Genomic DNA, 23,021 nt, shown 5'->3' on the forward strand with positions numbered 1-23,021 from the left:
AAAACTTAGCCCCATCTTTATTAAACTGAAGTGTAAATAAATAATCAAGCTACAGTGACTAGAGCAGATAATTGTATTAACAGCAATAAAGACAGAAGCAGCACACTTTTTAAATGAGAAAATCAATTTGTGTATATATAAAAACAAATAGGAGACATAATACATATAATATTCTTTCTTCATACAACGGAATCTCTACTTGTAGACATTCAGGCTTGGGTCCCAGCCAGAAGAAGAAATTAATTGCACGTTAAACAACCTCTCTGGAGCAGATATTTTTTTCACATGTCTAATTAGTATTACTGTGATGACCCTCACCTACCTTCACTGCAGATTAAAGTCATCAGAGTAATATTAATTAGACTTATGATGGATATTGTGGGGGATGTTATGTAGGTGAGACTGGGGTAGCACAGTAGGGCAAAAAAGGGTAGCACTAGTGTAGCTACCCTTTTTCGGGCCCAGAGGCAAAGAACATGTTCAGGCCCCTACTTAATTAATGAAAATTGCAAAAACAGGAGACAGCCAAAGACGCCAGGCCCCTCAAAAGACCCAGGCCCGGAGGCAATTGCCTTGCCTGCCTACATGGTAGCTATGCCACTGGCACTTAGATTGGCTAATGTCTTGGGGTCAGCCATGGCAGAACATGCCAGGGAAACCGGGCATGGTATAACAGCCGAAGGAGCTGTAATTACAGATAAGGTAGAGGATTTCTGGAACCAGAAGTGGCTGGAGAGCCTAAGGATTTGTTCTTTGGGTGATCTTAGCTTGAATAGGGATAAGGGTTGTAGGATTAATGTAATGTTTGAGACCATTATCCTGGATAGGGATGAATGTTTTAAGGTCATACAGCCCTGTGCCACTTCTGGTGCTAACATATGGAAAACGGAGTACGCGCAGATACCATAGTACATCCTGGGTCTGCTGGGAAGGCTTAGTACTTTATAATGAATTGTTGACGCAGCATTACTTATGTTGAGGAAGGCAGCAGATGCTGCCGAAAGCTTCAGTTTTATAGTAGTGCAGGTTTAACAATTTCAATCTATATTTTACAGTCTACTTTATTATTTTATTTGTAATTTTATTCAGTTTTATAGCAGTACGGGTTTAATGATTTTAATCTATACTTTACAGTCGATTTTACTTATTTTATTTTATTTTAGTTATTTTTATAAAGTTATAATTGGTCAGAGTTGGTGGCATCAATTATGGATAGATTTCCTGACCACAGAGGCCTTTTTAGTAAACCATGGAGCAGGTAGTATAGTATGTCATTAATACATTCATTACCACTGGTAAGGAACATTTACAAACTTATTTAGACTGTCCACTTCAGTTCCACTGAATCAGACAGTCCAAATCAATCCGTGGTGTGGGAATACAGCTGTAATATATTTCTTTAAGGGAGGGGGAAATTGATGCTACCAATGGACTTCAAAGGGAAAAATTGCAACAGTAGCCCATGGGGTTTTTCCACATCTCCAAATATATTTTGATAAAAATGCTATGTGACGCTTGACATTATTTAATTAATAACTGCTTTACAATTGTTGCAAGCTTTAGTTTAAGCAGAAAATTAAATGGCAATCATATAAGTTGCTACATATGAAAGTTTTATCGAAGTTTGTTCATTTATGCAGGTTCCCCCCCCACACACTCTGGAATACTGGTCTAAATTTTCCTATGCATACATTAACTGTGTGTTAATTTTTTAAGGATGAAAATTTTTTTTTTTTTTTTCATTTATGAAAACCCCAAAAACTAGCAGTATAGAACCTGTAGTACTTAGTACCATGCTTGGGTTGGAGGTTAAGAAAATGAAAGAAGATAGTTGACATTAGACTTGAACTTTTGTAGACTAATTTTCAGGAAATATGTATGAAGGAAGGTTGTTCCAGAAAACGGCAGTTGAATAAATAAACGAGGAAGATGAAAAGTTGGTTGTGAGTTTGAAGTTGGGCAGTAAATAGATGTTGGCTGGTGGTGGCATGTGTTTGGAATGTTTCGAAAGAGGGAGTGGGAATTATAGAAGCCAATTCAGAAGAACAGTGCCCATGGAAGTATCAGTAGAAGAGGCATGAAGCAGAAACAGTACACCTATGAGACAGAGAGTGGAGAGAGAGAGACTGTTAGAGATGAGTCATTAATTAACCTAAATGACGTCTTCTGAATGGAATCCAGAAGCCTGAGAGAGGTTATGGGGGCACCGCCCCATATGTGCGAACAATATTCAATGGTAGGGTGGATTTGCGATTTATACAGAGTGAAGAGCTGTTTGGAAGAAAAGTAATGCCGAGAGCGAAAGAGAAAACCAAGTTTTTTAGATGCAGAGGAATAAATATTTCTAATGTGTTTATGCCAAGAGAGATTAGAAGTCAGGGTAATCCCCAAAAGAGATATATCATCTTGCCTAGAAATCGGAGTGTCACCAAAGATAAGCATAGGAGCAGAAGAATCCTTCTTGTGAGATATGACAAGACTGAGTTTTAGAAGGATTGAAATCAACTAAGTTGTTTTTGCCCCACTGGAAAATTACCTAGAGATTGACATTTAAGGAATTGGTAGCAGATATTTGAGAAGTTGAAGCTGATTAAGCAGGGCAAGGATTCTCAAAATGGAAAGTGGAATGCAATGTGCTATCATCGGCAAAACTATGAATAGGACTTCCCATCGATGGAAGAAGGTCATTAATATAAAAGAGGAAAAGAGTGGGAGAAAGAACTGAACCTTGGGGGACACCAGCATTGGTGGAGAAGTTAGAAGACAGAGCCATCTACCATCACCCTCAATGAGCGATGAGAGAGAAAACTGGATAACCAATTACAAAAAACAGTTGGCAAACCATAAGGTGGAAACTTGTTTAGAAGACCTTTATGCAAAACATGATCAAAAGCCTTTGAGATGTAAGAGCAACTGCTTGTGTTTCAACAAACTTTTCCATTGAATTTTTCCATAAATGGGTAACATAAGCCAGAATATCACCAGTGGATTGACACTGATGGAATCCATACTGGCAATCATTGATCAGATGGAAAGTTTCTAGATAGTTTAAGAGTTAATTGATTTCTCCATTACTTTAGAAAGAATAGAAGTAATTGCAATGGGACGATAATTGGATGGGTGGGATTTGTCACCCTTTTAGGAACTGACTGGATATGAGCAAATTTCTAAGCAGAAGAAAAAACATCTTTGGAATAAGAAAGCGAAAAAAGGTGGCAGAGAACAGGAGTAAGCTCAGGAGCACAGGTTTAGAGAACATGTGGAGAAATATCATCAGGACCTGGAGGTCTCTTAGCATCAAGATTTGTCAAAATTCTTCTGACATCCTTTTGACGGAAGACCACAGGGGGCATTGAATGGAGTGTTTTGGGAATGATGGGAAGTGTTTTACCAAGATCATTAATACATGAGTTGGAAGAAAAATGGCATGCTACCAGGTCAGCTTTATCCTTGGCTGAAGTGACAACAGAACCATCTGGTTTTGACAGAGGTGGGAGCAGAGATGGGCAAAAGTTGCAGCCAATAGCTTTGGCAAGAGACCAGAATGCTCGGCTACCATTAGGGCAAAAAGCAAGTTTTCTACTCTTAGCCCGTTCAAATTCTAGTATGGACTGATTAATAACTGCTTTACAATTGTTGCAAGCTTTAGTTTAAGCAGAAAATTAAACTGAAGAATTTGAAACAAGTCAATTACGATACGCAACATTCTTCTTTTGAACAACCTTAACACATTTATTGGAAAACCAAGGTTTAGATAAAGGACGAGATTTTGCAGTGGAGTGTAGAATAAAGAATTCCATTCCTAGAAGAGTAATTAAAGCGAAAAAGACCTAGAGGAAAGGAAACTGTACATCTGACATAAATATCACTCAATGGTAGAGCCAAGCTGCTAGGAGAATGTTCAGAATTCTCTCCAATGATATATGGGGTTGCCAGAAGTTATAAAGAGGTGATTTTCACATTATATACAGGCAGTGGTGGATCTCGAATACTGCAAAAAGGTTTAGAAGCCTCATTTTAGGAGCAATGTGGATCTGTTGGAAGCTAAATTCTGATGGTATTCTTACTGTTTCTCAGATAACACATAGAAGGGAATGGAGAACAATTTAAATTTGAAAAGGATGGGTGCAGGAAAGATGCACAGATATTTGCTTCCAGCCAACCTGAGGGTGAGGGTGGAATAAACTTTCCACCACAACTCTTGGGTAAATTACTAGCAAGAGGTGTTTGTTTTTTTTTAACCTGGTTGATGCTCTATATGCTTCCTTCATTGAATCATATTGTATTAGTAGTGCAACATGATTCATTGAATGAATCATATTACAATATTAATATAAGAACCAAGATACTTCTAAAGAATAAGTTGAAGTATCATACTAAAAAAGAGGCTTATCTTCCCCTAACATAATTTAATATAGCAGTGATAATAACTGAAGCCAAAGTCTTTAAAAAAAAAAAAGGAAAAAACTACTATTTTTAAATACATCTTGAATCGTTACCTAAACATAAAAATACAATTATATAACTGCAGATCTCATCTTTTCATTACATGGACTTCAGTTATATTCCTACCAGACCTTATAGAACCATTCAACACAGAGTGACTACCTTCAAGCCAGAACTAAATTAGCAGGTGCAAACTACAGAGCACAAGACGATTTCCCCTTATTAACTAAAGAAGGAAAGTTTTTAAAACCTTATGACATATGGGATTTTTATTTTCAAAGAAAATATTTAGAGAAGTGAGAAACATTTAAAGGATTCCGATATGAAGTGAAAGCCAAAATACTTTTTCGGCCAATGTCAGTAAAAGCGAACAAATTAATGAAAAAGCAAGGAGAAATTCAAAAAGTAAAGTATATGAGAGAGATAAAGAAGGTAAACTGTCTCATTAATTACTTTAATAATTAAATTAATTAATTAATATTTTACTTTAATTTGAAATGAGATAAGTAATTAACAAATAAAAGTTAAAAATTCCAAGTTAAAAATGAATTGTTTTTTGAGAAAAAAAAAATTGGTGATATTCATTGGTTTAGCTGCAGAGGGCAAATCCATCCTGGGTGAATATTATTCTTCCTCAATGAAATCTCATGAGCAATTAGAGGCCAATATCATAGAGACTTCAAAAGGATCCTCTTCTTGCACGATGCTCACAGTCACAAGGTTTAGATGCATGGAGACAATCAAGGATTTTGACTGTGAATTGTCACACCCATCCTAATCTCCAAACAGAGCCACTTCAGAATGCTAACTGTTCCCTACTTGGGAAAAAACATCTGAAAGGACAACATCTTGGGGCAAATGATTTTTATTCAAGGAGTGATGGGTTATAGGACTAAGAATGGATTCTACGTAAAGGCTTGACTAAAACAAGTTTAGAAAATCTGAGAAAATTAGAAAACAAGGCTAGATGAGATAAGAAAAAATGGAAAAATGAAAGTGTGTAGCCCTTAAAGATACCCATGGTGAATAACAGTTGATTAATTTCCAGTTTACTTCATTCTTTCTATGGCAGGCTCAGAAAATTTTCAAAGATATTTTTATGCTGCCCTAGTAGTGTGACTAGGGCATTATAAAATGGGCTAAAGTAAAGAAAAGAAGTAAAGTAAAGAAGTTTGTCATGAGAACTATGACAAACTTCGGGAAACTTACCAGGCAAACTGGTTTGCCACTACTGCAGTTTCTCCTTGTATTCTCAGTAAGCAGACGGTGCATGTTTATTAATAGTGGCAGTAGAAGTTAAGAACAATGTACTGATTGACACATAGGCATGACAGACAATGTAATGATTAGTTTTTTTCTCATTATTAAAATCAAATTATTGGAGTTCATGAGTGTTTTCGCTATTAAAAAACATAGTTGTTTGTACATTTTTAAGGTTAGGTTACCTAACCTTAAAAGACAGGTTAGGCAAAAAGGAAAAAGTTCTTCCATTTTCTTTATATTTCATAATTCATTTCGTTTTCGTTAAATTTCATTTCATATGACCTTAAATGTTAGGTCAGGAAATAATAGGAAAAGAATGAAAGATTCTTTATATATATACACTTATCATAACTTCAATCAATAATCACTTAATGCTATGATCTGTCATGACTATGTGTCAATCAATATATCCTTCTCGACTTCTACTGATACTATTGATAACATGCACCATCTGTTTGCCAAGAATGCAGGGAGAAACTGCAGTAGTGGCAAACCAGTTTCTTTACCTTTCTTTCTTTACCTTCACCATAAAATGTATTTGATTATGCCAGTGTTACCCAATGTCTTAACTGAGATTTTCTATTTCAATGGTTAAAAGTTAAAATAAAGAAGCTCCACAAAGTTCCTCTGTATTAGAAATAAAATCTGACTTCACAGGAAAGATCACCAAGTTGTGTAAATTTTCTCTTTCTCCTTTGGTCTGCCATTTTTAAAATAATACATTCGTTTTACAGAAGCCATCTAAATAGAAAATTCAATATACCAGCTTGGCTAGAATAAGCAGATATTTATGCTCATTTTTATAATGAAAGAGTTGGTTCCTTTACATTAGTATCAAAACAACTCTACATGTATTGCATCAGAAAGCTACATGTTTTAAGGCTGGTTGGTCCGTTTCCAGGAAGAACCTACACTTATGCACAAGACTGGTTACTATCAACACTTGAAAAGTAGGGTACTTGAAAGTAACCAGTATATATAATCAGCTCTGACAATGACATTCATGTATTTCTTCCATAAAAAATTTTCAGAAATACCAATTCTGGTATAAAAGTGTTTCTTTTTGTGATTATTATCTCTTTTCATTTTTAGCATCCTTATATTTTCAACAATAAGGACAATAATGTAATTATTAATATTTTTTTTTTGTTAGTTGTTGGCGCATCGGCTTCTGTGACCATAATGCACCTCCCAAAGTTTTTGCGTTTTCTACTCTGATCCAAGCCAGAGGCGGGATTTGAACCCACGACCTTTGAGTTGCCAGGCAGGCAGGCATTTTACCCACCCAGCTAGCCTGGTTGGTAATTATTATTATTTTACTTAATGCACTATTTCAGTATAAGTATGATCAATTTATTTAAAACTGATTCTTAAGGATATTAAACCATTTAACATTTAGAGGTTAAAAAATCATAAAATTAAATTTTATGATTTTTTTTACTTAGAAAACTTTTACACTGATTTCATGAAGGTAAGTCATATGAAAACAAGAATTATTTGTATTTTTTTTTAACCAATAAGTGGTATTTCATTTTAATAAAATCGCTACAGTTTAGAATTATCCTATCCATATACAACATGTTCGAGGGGCAACCAGAGGGAGCAAAAGCCTTGATCTGATTATTAACAGTGATTATTCATGCATTAATAATTTGTAGATAAAGGAACCACTAGGTGACAGTAATCACAGTATACTGATGTGGGATTTACTTAAACTACTATCAAGGCTAAAGGTTGGGTTTTTGTTTTCGTAAAGGTGACTACAGTGATTTCAGACAGTTTTTAAATTCTATACAGTGGGATCAACTGAAGATGTTACCAATGGTGAATTCTAAATGCCTTCAGGGATTTAATCTTGGAGGCTACTACGCTCCTCATACCAACTAAGAAATACTGTTCAAGGTTCAGGCCTAAATGGATGTCGGATGAATTAATGAGGCTTGTGGCAGAGAAGAAAAACGCATGAGATGCATGTAAATTATCAGGCGACACAGAAGCCTATGGCAGATATAAGTTAATCTGTAATCAAGTCACAAAGGAGGTTAGGCAGGCAAATGCAGATTAAGAGAAATCTTTGGAAAAGTTCTCAAAGAAAAACAGAGAAGAGTTCTCTACTTATGTAAACTCTAGAAGGAAGGGGATAAATCAGATTGGTCCACTAGATGGTTCGACTATTGATGATCCTGCTCAAGTAGCTGAGCTAAGTGATTTTGTAATAACTCAGAGCAAATTGGAGGAGAAATTGTTGAAGTTAAACATAAAAAAGGCACCTGGGGCATATGGAATCTATTCAGTTATAATGAAGGAGGCAGTAGGGGAAGTAAGCAAATGCTTAGCCATAATTATGAGAGCATCCTTAGAGTGAGAGGTGATGTGCAAATGTATCCCCAATTCACAAATGGGGTTCAAAGGGTGACATAAATAATTGTAGACCTGTTAGTTTAACTTTTGTTCTGGGGAAAATAATGGAGTCACTGGTTAAAGAGGTGATACAGGATCACCTAGACAAGACAGCAGTAATAGCTCAGACACAGCATGAGTTTGTTAAGGGGAAGTCTTGTCTGACCAATTTGACTGGATACTACAATGTGGTCATGAAGGAACTGGATGCAAAAAATAATTTTAATATCATATACTTGGATTTTAGGAAAGCTTTTGATACTGTTGCACATGGAAGACTGCTGTACAAATTTGAGCATTATGGCATTAAGGGCAAGTTATTGCAATGAATAAAGGGATGGTTGAGTGGGAGATGGCAGAGAGTGGTAATAAACAGACACTGCTCTACGTGGACTATTGTTATTAGCGGAGTCCCCCAGGGTTTGGTGCTGGGTCCATTGTTGTTTTGTGTATTTATCAATGATTTATCATTGATAAATGATAAATATGATGACGGTATATCAGGCTTAATGTCTAAATTTGCAGATGATACAAAGGTTGGCAGGGTTGTTAATGACAGTAAAGACAGTATGTTACTGCAACAGGATCTAGAAAATTTAAGCAGTGGTCTGAGAAGTGGCAACTAAAGTTTAACATTGACAAATGCAAAGTACTCCATATAGGTAGAAGTAACCCAAGAGAAACGTACCAACTGTGTGGTACTACACTCAAGGACTGTGGAGAATGAAAAAGACCAGGGGGTAATTGTGCAGTCAGATATGAAGTTCTCTGAGCAGTGTAGATAGGCTGCCAGATCAGGTCATGGAGTTTTGTCAATGATATATAGGAATTTTGCTATTAGAGACAAGGAGGCGATTATCCCTTTGCATAAGGCAATGGTCAGGCCTTGAGTACTGCGTACAGGTCTGGAGGTCTCATTTTAGGAAGGATACAGAGTTGCTAGAACAAGTACAGAGAAGGGCAACAAGATTGGTGAAAGGAACAAAGGGGTGCACTTACAAAGAAAGGTTTAAGTTCTGGAAGTTGCAGCAACTGGAGACTAGGCATCTGCAAGGTGATCTGATCGAGGTGTATAAGGCCTTGAATTGTTTAAGCAGGCTCAATGCTGACAGAATACTTCTGCTTGCTCAGATTGAGAACCTTAGGGGGCATAGATTCAGATAGATGTGCTGAAGTTTGCTTTTAGCCAGCAGATAGTTGATTGCTGGAAGAGACTTCCATCTGTTGTTGTGGAAGTTGTTAGCTTAAATTAATTTAAGGCTGAACACACATTTGGAGTGACCGGATGGGTGAAATGGGAAGGTTTTTTTTTTTTTTTTTTGGCTGATGCTGTATAAGCTTGCTTTCTTGTATCGTATGCCTCAACTAATGCTAATAACAGATTTTTTTAATATGCTGCTTGTAAGTTTTTTGGTTGCTGTTGGCACCACCGTTCAATGGCTTCCATCACTTCATCATCTATGTGGAATTGATGTCCTGGCAGATCATTTTTCAGTCTTCCAGAAACAGAAAAATTGTAAGGTGACAAAATACAGACTGCAGAGAATGCCCATTCATTTCACAGTGCAGTTTATGGGTGGTTGCCAATGTGTGCTGAGCCATGTGTGGTTCAGCACTGTCATGTAACAAAATTACACTGTAAGTCAAACTATGTCATATCTGGTCTTTTGTTTTTGTGGTGCATTACAGATCAACTTTGAGGATTTGTGCATAGTTGTGAGAGCTCAATGTTTCATCTCTATATAAGAAATTACAAAGCAGCAGTTCCTAAGGGTTAAAGAACAGTATAAGCATAACCTACTCATTGCTTTCAAAACTGTTGAATTCCTTTTACATGTTGATGCTGCATCACTTGCACCCTTGTTCAAAATGCCTACATGTCTCATATGCAGCCACTATACAATCCAAGAAGTCTTTCCTTCTTTTTGACATTGGGTACTGCAGACAATCCCATTTGCAAATGCTTCTATTCATCATTTAGATACTTAGGGACCTAATTAATGCAAATCTTCCTATACTAAAATCTGCCATGGTTGATGAGAAAAGCATAGCCATGTTTAATAACCAGCTCCCTGGTCACATATAAATTGTTATACACTGATCCCTTGTGGTGATATCTGCCACAATATATTATTTTATGACAACTGTGTCAGTTTGTTCTGGATGAAAGTTATCCTCTGTGGTAAAAGTCTGCTCATTTGTACGAATGGGTAAATTTTTACTATTGTTAGCACACACACACTAACTCTATACAATGGTAAAATTCTTCTGGAGAGATCTGGAGAGCAGATGCCATCTGCTCTAAAAAAACTGAATAACACTGCATTGTGCTGGCTTGGACACAATCACTATTAACATAATTATTTTCTATGCTGCTACACATCATCCCCACATGCATAAAGGATAGCCACCATGCCCTATTGTTTGGTAGTATTAGTAATAATCCCTAAATTAGCACTCATGGCAGCACATAATTTATATTTAGACAACATAAAATGTGAAGTGCAAAAATACGCAGGATGACAAAATACTCAATTTGACTCTACTCTGCATTTAGATTGGCAGGAATCATTTTAAGATGCACTACAAAAGTACGTCAAAGCTTGCTGAAACAATCATCTCTTATGAAAAACAAAAAAAAAAAAAAAAACAGTCTGAAATTTCAGATACTTGCTTTCAGTTTCCTGAAAGGGTGGGAAGCTTGAAAAATGAAATTCTTCTTTATTCTATTTTATTGCATTCTTTTTTATCTGTTATCCTTTTGCATTTCATTTATTTACAATCATCATCATGGGTACTGTGATGAAGGGATATTAAATATCAAGATCCCCACATTCCCTTTCAATGATCATTCAGCATATGCCAATAAGCTGCTCTATTGTTATGAAAACAAAGTTCTCAAAAGAGTAATTTTTCTTGCTCAGCAATATAAAACTACTCTGTTTCTGTAAAAAAAAAATAAATAAATAATAATAATAAATAAATAAATAAATAAATAAATAAAATAAATTCACTATACTGACACCTGATGTCTGCTTAAACAAGGTTCTGGAATGCTGTTTAGCATGCTTCCCTCCCTTATAAAAATAGCCCTGTTCCCAAAAATGAAACAAACCTGACTACTTTTAAATTACCACTCATCATAATACCAACACATAAGGTATACTTGATTTACATATGTGCTGTCTTTAACATGTTGTTGTTATTTGGTTTTTAGGAGCATTAGCAACTAAGGCCATACTGCTTCGGGATATGCGGTGGTCATTCCCTGACCTTTCCGCATCCTCCGTATTTGGTGGTGACGGGCTCGAACCCCAGTCTAATCAAGAAGCGCGTGCTACGCACTGCTGCTCCTTCCCACCTGGCTACGGAGGCACCTTCTTTAAAATGTAATAAAGACGTGGTGTAACACATTCTTATGGGCCTCAGTGCATAATTCGATTTTGGTGTCCCCTATCATTAATTTTAAACAGTTCGATATAAGAATGTTAGGAACATTTGGAGCCCACAGTGCATTGCACCAGTTCACTACATGCACACTCTGCCACTAAGTAAAGACATTACTAGGATGTGGAAGAGATACCAATAAGTAACTAACCCAGAAATACTGTAGAGCAGTGATGTCCTGCTGCCAGCCTGCAAGTCTGCTCCCACCATAATAATTCTGCAGAGATACTTAACCCTGAGCCAGGAGTGCAGGGTCGTGTATACAGCATGATTTCAAAGATGTTTTCAAAATCATGCTGTAGACATTGATTTCACACTCAATATCTACTTGGTCCACACAACTGAAACTTCCCAATAATTGTAAATAAAAGTGTTTTCTTTGATTTCTCCATTGAAAATTACAAAAATCTCAGTTATCATGGCAAACAGGAAAAAAAATGCTGGATCAAGTTAAAACCTAATTATATGCACATGCTGGTGGCATCTCTTCTTCGAATCCCTACTTCTTTTGCCTGAAATCAGCTAACTACAGGCTCAACTGAAGAAGACATTAGAAATTTCTCTAGTTGTCAACAGAATTCAAAGCCAGACCTCTCTAAATGGGTGATAAGTGGCAAAACCACTATACTGTCACGAAGGACACTTTGGTATATGGCAGTGCCTCTAATAGTTAGCATTCCCTGGCTTCGTGACACTTAAGTGTCTGGCTGGTGTGCAACGGTTGAAGTGAGTGAGTGCAGCAGCTTTAAATGTTACTCTTTGGGACTACATGTTATTCATTGGCTGATGTAAATTGTTCAAATGTGCAGGTTTTTCAATTTACATTTCACTTGACAATTGGTCTAAAGCATGGACAAAGTGATTTATTTTCAAAAAGTAATTAAAAATATGTTTTTAATATAAATGGATTTTTTCACATCATGTTCATAACAGATTGAAAATAAAAGGTGGCAAATAATAAAAACCTGTACACAGCAACAGTTCACTTATTTCTCTCTCTCTCTCTCTCTCTCTCTCTCTCTCTCTCTCTCAATATTGTAACAAGTTAATTCTAATGCTCCTAAAAACCAAATACAAACAAACAATAATTATATACATATAACATGCTTAAAAAAAAAGTATATCTTACCAGTTTCATAAAGTTCAGCTTGGTGAGCAGATAAACCAATGTCATCTAGCCACTGTGAGATACTTGGTTGTTTATCTTCTACTACTACAAATTTTTGATGCAAAACTAAAAAAGTAACTACATATGCTGCTAGTGTATAGTAGATTACTGATGTTGGGGGTATTATCAATGAGGAAAAGGAGACATTGTTATTCGACATGCTGTTCTCTTCCCTTGATGACAATTGCTTCTATAAATGCCAAGCATACCTAATAAATAAAACAAAAAAAAATATATAAATAACCATTTATTCTAAAGAATTATATCTGTTATATCTGGGAAACAAAAAACACACCTGAATACATAAGAATAAGATAGTTCTCACTCATCAAAACTTCTCGAACATCCACTACCAATTCCTTAAATGCTGACCTCCAGTTAATTCGCCAGTGGGGCAAAGATAACTTAAATTTAAATGCTCCTAAAACTCAGTCCCAAAAAAAAGGATTCTTCTGCTCCTATGCTTATCTTCAATGACACTCAGATTTCTAGACAAGATCATCTATTAGTGATTACCCTAACTTTTAATCTCTCTTGGCATAAGCACTTCACAAATATATTGCTTCCTCTGAATCTAAAAAACTGGACTTTCTCTTTCACTCTCGCCATTACTTTTCTTCTAAACAGTTATTCACTCTGTTCAAATCTACCCTACCATGGAATAATGTTCCCACATCTGGGACGTTGCACACCATAACCTCTCTCGGGCTTCTAGAATCCTTTAAAAAGAGGGCAGTCAGGTTTTTTAATGACCAATCTCTTACCAAGTCTCTCCACTCTCTGTGGAACATCTACTAACATCTAATAGATGTTCTGTTTCTGCTGCATGCCTTTTCTACAGATACTTCCATAGGCACTGTTCTTCTGAATGGTTTGCCAACTGTTTTTTGTAATTGGTTATCCAGTTTTCTCTATGACTACTCACTACAGGTGATGGTGGATGGCAGGGCTGGATTTAAACTTGTTGTGGCCATTCTATAATCCCCCCCCCTCTACCAAACCAGTCCGAACACATGCCGAAACTGGTCAGCATCCTTTTACTGTCCAACTTCAAACTCACAGAACCAACTTTTATTCTTATTCCAACTTCTGTTTTCTCGAACAACCTCTCTTTATACACATTTCCTGAAAATTATAATCTACAGAAATTCAAGTCTAATGCCAACAAGTGTATGCTTTCATATTCTCAACCTTTAACTTACGCAAGGTACTATGGATTCTAATACCTTTTGTATTTGGGGTTTCAAAAAAAAAAAAAAAACTCTGCAGATGCTTGATTTCAAAGAATAAATAACTTACAAAGCTCAAGTCCTTTGTGATAAGAACATCCCCTCTGTGTTCCTTAACCAATCTCATGATTCTTCACTGTGCTCCCTTCAACAGTTCCAGTTCTTTTCTAAAATGCAGTCTCCAAGCCTGTATGCAATATTCAAGATGCAGCCAAACCACTGCTTTATACAGGGTTAGTCAAAATGTTGTCGACAATTGACAGTTTATATCAAATATACTACATATATTTCTGTGACAAGAATGCTATTAAATGAAAGTGTTAACTGTCAAAGTTGTCGTTGTTGTTGTTTGGTTTTTAGGAGCATTAGCAACTAAGGCCATATTGTTCCGGGAATATGCGGTGGTCATTCCCTGACCTTTCCGCATCCTCCGTATTTGGTGGTGATGGGCTCGAACCCAGGTCTAATCAAGAAGCATGTGCTATGCACTGCTGCTCCTTCCCACCTGGCTACGGAGGCGCCGTCAAAGTTGTCTGCCATAACAGAGCTGGCACAGATATTGCAGATGTCAGTGCCAGATAGCACTGCATTCAAAATGGTGAAACCTGTAGAGAAATTTTGTATTCTCTGTTATCATGAAACAAAATCGTTTGTGTAGTAATCATTCTAACTAAATCCGCCAACTCAAGACTCCACCATTAAGTAGTATAGGCAGTTTGTGGAGCACAGATACATCTGAAAGGGCAAAAGCACAGGTCATCTCAGCACAGACAACATGACTGTAGAATGTGCATGGCTGGCATATCTCAGGAGTTCCCACAAATCAACTAAAAGGCCAGAACAGAGCTTGGTATTCCATAGAAAGTGTTTAGCATATTCTCAGATGTCAACTCTCCATGAATCTTTAAAAAATTCAAGTTACAAGCCCTAAAACCACATGAAAAGTTTCTAGGTACAAATTTTGTTGTAACATCCAAGAACTGTGTGGTAGTGTTTAAAATTTCATGGAAAGATTAGAGTTTACCAATGAAGCCACATTCCATCTCAATGGCAAAGTGAATTGACACAACATTCGTATCTGGGGAGTGAGAGTTCATATGAAACCGTGGAACATGAACAGGACAGTCCAAAAGTAAATGCTTTTTGTGAAATATCCACAAAACTGATTTATGGCCCATAGAGGATTTTATTTTTCGCTGAAGACACTGTGCATGGCATTTCCTCCCTTGACATGCTGATCGAGTGGTTGCTCCACAGCTGACAAGATGGAAACAACTTCATTTGCAGCAGGATGGGGTTCCACCACATTTCCATAAGGAAATGCAAAGTTTTTGAAACAATTATCCCCATCACTAGATTGGACGTGCTCTGTGATGACAAACCTTTATTTCACTGCCAGGACAGCTCATGAGGTTTTGTCAATGACATACAGGAATTTTGCAGGGATAAGGAAGTGATTATCCCATTGTATTATAAGGCAACAGTCAGGCTACATCTTGAGTACTGCATACAGGTCTGGAGGCTTCATTTTAGGAAGGATATGGAGCTGCTGGAATGAGTACAGAGAAGGGCAATGAGATTGGTGAGAGGAAAAATGGGGTGCTCTTACAAAGAAAGGCCCCAGTTCTGCAAATTGCTGTGTTTGGAAACTAGGCACCTGTGAGGTGATCTAATTGAGGCATTTAAGGCTTTGAATAGTGGCACAAAGGGGCACAAATTAAAATTGAGGAAGGACTGCAGAATTTTGCAGAAGTTTGCCTTTAGCCAGTGGATGGTTGAATGCTGGAAGAAACTTTCACCTGTTGTTGTGGAAGTTGATTGTTTAAATAAATTCAAGGAAGAACTAGACAAACTATTAGAGGAAATATCAATGGGCCTCACCTTAGATTTTTAATGGGGTTGTGAAAGATTTGGTGTTTGTGCCCCCCCTTACCTCTAACTTTACAAAAGTTGTGAGGATGTATTACTGAAGCTATCACTTCAGATTGCCAATGATATATCAGAGAAAATGTATGTGGCATGAATTTGATTAGCACAGTGATGTGTGCAGGGTCACAAGTAGGGCCCATATTTAAAGGACTGTAAAGTAACTGTTATTTATGCTTTCATTTGATATATTTTTTTACTTCAATAATAAACTGTCAAAATTGTCAACATTGACTTTTTTTTTTTTTTTTTTTTTTTTATGTAAACCCCAAACACAAGAGGTATTAGAACCTATAGTACTTAGTACCATGCTTGGGTTGGAGGTTGAGAAGATGAAAGAAGATATTTGTTGACACTGGACTTGAACTTCTGTAGACTGTAATTTTCAGGAAATACATATGAAGGAAGGTTGTTCCAAAAAAATGGCAGTTGAATGAATAAACGAGGAAGATGAAAAGTTGGTTCTGTGAGTTTGAAGTTGGACAGTAAATGGATGTTGGCTGGTGGCGGCACGTGTTTGGACCGTTTTGAAAGAGAGAGAGCGGGAATTATAGAAGTCAATTCAGAAGAACAGTGCCCATGGAAGTATCTGTAGAAGAGGCATGCAGCAGAAACAGTACATCTATGAGAGAGTGAGTGGAGAGATTCTATTAGAGTTGAATCATTAATTAACCTAACTGCCCTCTTCTGAATGGAATTAAGAAGCCTGAGAGAGGTTTTGAGGGCACCACCCCAGATGTGGGAACAATATTCCATGGCAGGGCGGATTTACGATTTATACTAGCCTGTATAATGGAATAATCAGTTTCTACTGGCAAAATATCTATATATCATTGACAGAAGCTCAAGAGCTATCCTATAAGTTGTTTATACTGTTCAGACAACTTCATATCAGACTGCATAGTTATAAAGTCCTTTTCAATATCAACTATTTAGAGTTCAGTTCTGCCTAAGTAGTAAGCAACTTTAGAATTACTTCTATCCCCAGATGAAAGACTGCATTTTCCAGTGTTGGGGTTAAGCTGCAATTCCTCAGCACATCCAAATAATTTATCTAAGAATGCTGAAATAAAGTACCTTGATTACTATCATTAATACCCATCCTGCCAATAGGAATTATAATTGAAATACCTACCTCAATATCATCAATGAATATTAGAAACAGTAAACGGTCAAGCACAAAATCCTGTGGGTTTCCAGTATTATGCTGATATTATAGTATAATACCAAATATAGTTTCACTCTAATATTAAGGAAACAGAATTCAAATATGGTGATTATGTATACAGAAAGTGATGCTTTAGGTTAGGAAGCATACAAACTAATACAACAGTACATCCAGTAGACACAGGTTGCCAGTGTAACACTGAATCTGTCTGGTGTGATGAACACTGAGAAAACAAAAATGAGTATTACAGCCAAAAAAAGACTGCAATGAGCATAATGAACAACTATACAGACAAACAGAGTAGGTCAACAAATCAGAATGTCTTGTCATGGTGGATTTTAACTTTCCAGAGTATTAAGTGGAACATTGTAGTTTGGCTCATTCGGTAGCAAAACATCACTTGATTTGCTGGATGACAGCTTTCTACACCACCATATTAGAGAGGCCCTAAGAAAAAGCAATGTTCTTGATCTGGTTACAAAAAGTGATTCATCATTAAGAATCTTCAGGATATGGAAGGAGGAATCCTTAAGTGAAAGTGATCATAAGTCATCTCAAAGGAGGTTAGGCAAGCTAAGGCAGATTATGAAAAGTCTCTGGCAAAGAAAACAGCCAACATTTCTATGCTTATATTAACAGTAGAAGGAAGGGGTTGAATCACATTAGGCAACTTGATGTCTAGGGGTTGACCCTGCTCTATCTGCGGACAAATGGAATGGCTATTTTGCATCTACATTCACACATGAGGAATTCTTTAGGGGAGGGGATGATGCAGAAGTTTATCGAACTCTAACAAGGAGCTAAATGACTTTGCAAAAACTGAAAGGAAAGTGGAGGAGAAATTGCCGAGGGTAGACATAAACAAAAAGGTACCTAGGCTGACTGAAATTTATCCAGTTATATTAAGGGAGGTAGCAAAGAAGGTAAGCAAAACCCTTAGTCATAATTATGAGAGCATCCTTGGCTTAAAGGGAGGTCCCTGTGGACTGGAGAAGTATGAATATATCCCCAAAACATAAAGCGGGGATCAAAAGGCAATGAGTAATTACAGACCTATTAGCATAACGTATGTTCCAGAGAAAACAATGGAATCACTAGTTAGAGAAGTAATGCAGGACCATTTGGACAGGCATGCAATTACACTGCAATCACAGCATGGATTTGTCAAGAGGCAGTCTTGTCTAACCAATCTGATAGGTTACTATGATGCAGTAAAAAGGAACTGGATGCAAAAAATAATTTTGACATCATATACTTGGCTTTCAGGAAGGTTTTTGATACTGCTGCACATAAAAGATTGCTGTACAAGCTGAAGCAATATGGTATTAAAGGCAAGTTACTGCTATGGCTAAAGGGATGGTTAAGTAGAAGACAGAGAGGTTATCAATGGGCACTGCTCTTCATGGACTAATGTTATTAGTGGAGTCCTCCAGTGTTCAGTGCTGGGCCCACTGTTGTTTTCAATATTTATTAATGATATTGATAAAAGGTATATTAAGTTTGCAGATGATGGCAGGGTGGTTAATGACAGTCATCAGGGTGAGCTACTGCAACAAGATCTAGGAAAATGGGGCCAATGGGCTGAGAAATGGCAGTTGAAGTTTAACATTGACAAATGCAAGGTGCTGCACATGGATAGCAGTAACCCCAGAGTAACTTATCAACTGGGGGTAATTATGCACTCAGACAGGAAATTCTTTGAGCAGTACAGACATGCTGCTAGGGCAGCTCATGGTATTTTGTCAATGATGCTAACAAAGTTTCTATAAAAGTTTCGTGTCCTGCTAACAAAGTTTCTATACAGAAACTTTGTTAGCAGGGATAGGGAGATGATTATCCCTTTGTATAAGGCAATGATTAGGTACACATCTTGAGTACTTTATACAGGTCTAGAGGCCTCACTTTAGGAAGTGATGTAGATCTGCTGGAATGGGAGAAGGGCAACCAGATTGGTGAAGGGATTAAAGGGTGCTCTTAGCATTAGTAGAGGCATATGATGCAAGAAAGCAAGCTATATGCAGTATCAGCAATAAAAAAAAAAAAAAACTACTCCCATTTCACCCTTCCGTTTGTTCGAAATACCTGTCCAGCTGAGCTTTAAATTTATTTAGGCTATCAACTTCCACAACAAGGGATGGAAGTCTGTTCCACCAACCAACTACCCGCTGGCTAAAGGCAAATTTCCACACATCTATCCCACATCTGTCTTTCCTCAATTTGAATTTATGCCCTCTCAGGTGATTATTCTGAGCAAAAGGAAGAATCCTATTGGCATTGTGCATACTCAAACCATTCAAGGCTTTATACACCTCTATCAGATCACCTCGCCGGTGCCTACTCTCCAGACACTGTAATTTTCAAAACTTAAGCCCTTCTTCGTAAGAGCAACCCTTTGTTCTCTCTTATTTAGAAAGGCTGCAGTTCTGCAAATTGCAGCGTCTGAAGACCAGGCACCTGCAGGGAGATCTAACTGATGTGTTTAAAGCCTTGAATGGATTACGTAAGCTGAATGTTAATGATATTCTTCCACTTGCCTCAGCAAGTGGAAGAATGAGGAGGCATAAATTCAAGTTGAGGATGGATGGTTGCAGGGCAGACGTGTGGAAGTTTGCCTTCAGCCAGCAGGTGGTGATTGTCAAACAGGCATCAATCTGCTGTTGTAAAAGTGGATGGGTTGAATAAATTCAAGGGAGAACTAAGAAAATTCTTGGAGGGCTCTAAGCAAATTCTTTGATGGGTGAACTGTTTTTTTTTTTTTTTTTTTGGTTGATGCTATACAAGCTTGTTTTATCATTTGCCTTTACTACTAATATTACTGATGTGGAATTTATTCAAAGAACTGGCGCAACGTTTGTTTTGGCAAAAGTGATAAAAATGGGCTCAGACACATTTTAAAAATGTGAAGTATTTAGAGAGGTAATCAAAGAGCACTAAGTGTTTTATACCAATTAAAAGATAAATGGAGATATCAGATGAACTGATAAGCTTAGTGACAGAGAAAAAAAAAAAAATTTGTGGGATGATTATAAATTGTCTGAAGGGGAATAGAGTCTAACAATAAGTACAAACACATATATAACCCAGTTACTCAGGATGTTAGGCAATCTAAGGCAGATTATGAAAAGTCCTTGGCTAAGGAGCAAAGGAAAGCAATAAGGAATTCTCTGCATATGTTAACACTAGAAGGAAAAAGGTAAATTATATTGGTCCAATGGATATTAGTATTAGTAGTATCCCGATTCCACAACAACAGATGGAAGTTTTTCCAAAAATCAATCACCTAATAGCTGAAGGCAAACTTCTGCACATCTGTCCCACAACCACCCTTCCTCAACTTGAATTTATGCCTCCCTCATCAAGAGGAAGAATGCCATCAGTATTGAGCTTGCTCAATCCATTCAAAATGAATGGAATTACTACTGATGGTCGTTTAAATATTCTGTATCTACAGTCGCACATGAAGTAATATTTTGAGAAGAGGTCTATATAATAGTGATTTGGAATTAAGTGATTTTATAATAACAGAAAGTAAGGTTTTAGAAAAATTGCTGCAGCTAAAATTGAAAAAAGCATTTTGGATTGATGAAATCTACCCAATTATATTAAAAGAAGCTGCAAAAGAGGTGACTAAACCTTTGGCTATAATAAAGAGTGCATTCTTAGATTCACTTCTTCATACTTAGATTGCACATCTCCAATCTTGTAGATTGGAGATGTGCAAATCAACCTCCTATTCAAAGGTGGGTCAAAGGATGAAACAGGCAACTATTTCACCCTTTGACCTGTCAGTTTAACCTCTGTACCAGGGAAAATAAAGGAAATATTCATCAAAGAAGAAATGCAAGGTCATCTTTATAGGAGTGAGGTCAAAGTAATCATAACATGGGTTTCTTAAAGGGAGATCATGTCTCACAAATCTAATTAGTTATTATGAAGTGGATACAAAGGAACCCTATGCAAAGAATAATTTTAATATCTACTATAATCATCTGCTTCGATGCTGATACTCTTCCTCTGACTATGCTCATGAGGGGTCATAAATTCAAAGGATGGTTGTAGAATAACCCCAGGGGCTCACATCAGTATCATCATTCTTCTCTTCCTTGGTGATTCCCCCCCCCTCTCTCTCTCTCAGAGGGTAACTGAGAAATTTTTTTTTTGGCTGGTGCAATCTCAGGCTTCCTCGCACCATATGGCTAATGATAATAATAATAGTAGATGTGCAGAAGTTTGCCTTCAGCCAATGGGTGACTGATTGCTAGAACAAGCTTCCATCTATTGTTGTGGAACTGGTTAGTTTTAATAAATTCAAGGAAGAACTAGACAACCTATTGTAGGGGATAGATGGGTGAAATGGGATATGCTGTACAAGCTTGCATTCTTGCATAAATTTTAACTATTAATACTAATACTAAAATTTCAGTAAAGTCTTTGTTGCTATACAACATGTATGATTGTTGCAAAAATTGAAATAATGTAGCATTGGGGGGGGGGAGTTAATACTATGGATAAAGGATGGTTAAGTGGTAGGAGACAAAGTGAAGTTATAAATAGCCACTACTCTTCATGGGCTAATGTGATACTGACATAGGTATTTCAAGTTTGATTTATAAGTTTGCTGTTGGCGAGGTGATCTGATAGAGGTGTATAAGGCTTTGAATGGCTTGAGCATGCTCAATGCCGATGGGATTCTTCCTCTTGCTCAGAATAATCACCTGAGAGGGCATAAATTCAAATTGAGGAAGGACGGATGTCGGATAGATGTGCGGAAATTTGCCTTTAGCCAGCGGGCAGTTGGTTTGTGGAATAGACTCCCATCGCTTGTTGTTGAAGTTGATAGCCTAAATAAATTTAAGGCTCAGCTGGACAGGTATTTCGAACGAACGGAGGGGTGAAATGGGAGTAGTGGTTGTTTTTTTTTTTTTTTGGCTGATGCTGAATAAGCTTGCTTTCTTGCATCATATGCCTCTACTAATGCTAATGCTAATGATTGTTGCAAAAATTGAAATAATGTAGCATTGGGGGGGGGGGAGTTAATACTATGGATAAAGGATGGTTAAGTGGTAGAAGACAAAGTGAAGTTATAAATAGCCACTACTCTTCATGGGCTAATGTGATACTGACATAGGTATTTCAAGTTTGATTTATAAGTTTGCTGTTGCTGACACAAAGGTAGACAATGGTTAATAACAGTAATCAAGGTATGCTACTTCAAGATCTACATAAGCTAAGCAGATGAACTGTCAAACGGAAAGCGAGCTTTAACAGTGAAAAATTCCATGCTGTGATTACTTTATGACTTCACTCCTCTAAGGATGACCTTGCATTTCTTCTTTGATGAATTCCTTCATTTTCCCTGGTACAGAGATTAAACTGATAGGTCTATAGTTGGCAAGGTAGTGGGATAGCAGTAATCTCACAATAACATACCTTTGGGTGGTATCAAACTTAAAGTAGTACAGTATGAAAAAGAAAAGTTCTAGAGACATGACATTCTCTCAGCAGTGCAAACATGCTGCTAGAACCACTCATGGGGTTCTGTCAGTGATAAACTAGGAGTGACAAAGCAGTCATTATCCCATTATTGCTACCCATATGCAGTACTTTGCATCTGTCAATGTTAAACTTTAATTGCCACTTCTCAGCCCATTTGACCAACTTGTTTAGATCCAGTTGGAGTAGCATACTGTCTTTACTGTTGTTAACAACCTTGCCAACCTTTGTATCATCTGCAAACTTGGACATTAATCCTGATATATCTTCATCAATATCATTAATGAATACACAAAACAACAATGGGCCCAGCACCAAACCCTGGGGAACTCTGCTAATAACATTTGTCCACAAAGAGCAATGTCCATTGATTATCACTCTGTTGTCTCACACTCAGAGCCAGCCTGAGGGATGGGCAACAGGGGCAATCTCACAGGGCCCTGCGCTCGCACAACACAAAATGGTTAATGAAGTAATTATT

General features: G+C 37.1%; 1 protein-coding gene across 1 annotated transcript in view; it reads right to left on the minus strand.

The window, feature by feature from the left end:
- Window positions 1–23,021, minus strand: part of LOC150082305 (apoptosis-resistant E3 ubiquitin protein ligase 1) — a 254,272-nt gene that overhangs the window by 197,917 nt on the left and 33,334 nt on the right. Inside the window, exon 2 of the mRNA XM_090379226.1 lies at window positions 12,686–12,933. Coding sequence (XP_090235352.1) covers window positions 12,686–12,884 — 199 coding nt within the window. The 5' untranslated portion in view covers window positions 12,885–12,933. The remainder of the gene's footprint in view (window positions 1–12,685; window positions 12,934–23,021) is intronic.

Source organism: Mastigoproctus giganteus, chromosome 8 (assembly GCF_048544385.1).
Source record: "Mastigoproctus giganteus isolate SK-2022 chromosome 8, ASM4854438v1, whole genome shotgun sequence".
In the NCBI taxonomy this organism is placed as follows: Eukaryota; Metazoa; Arthropoda; class Arachnida; order Uropygi; family Thelyphonidae; genus Mastigoproctus; species Mastigoproctus giganteus.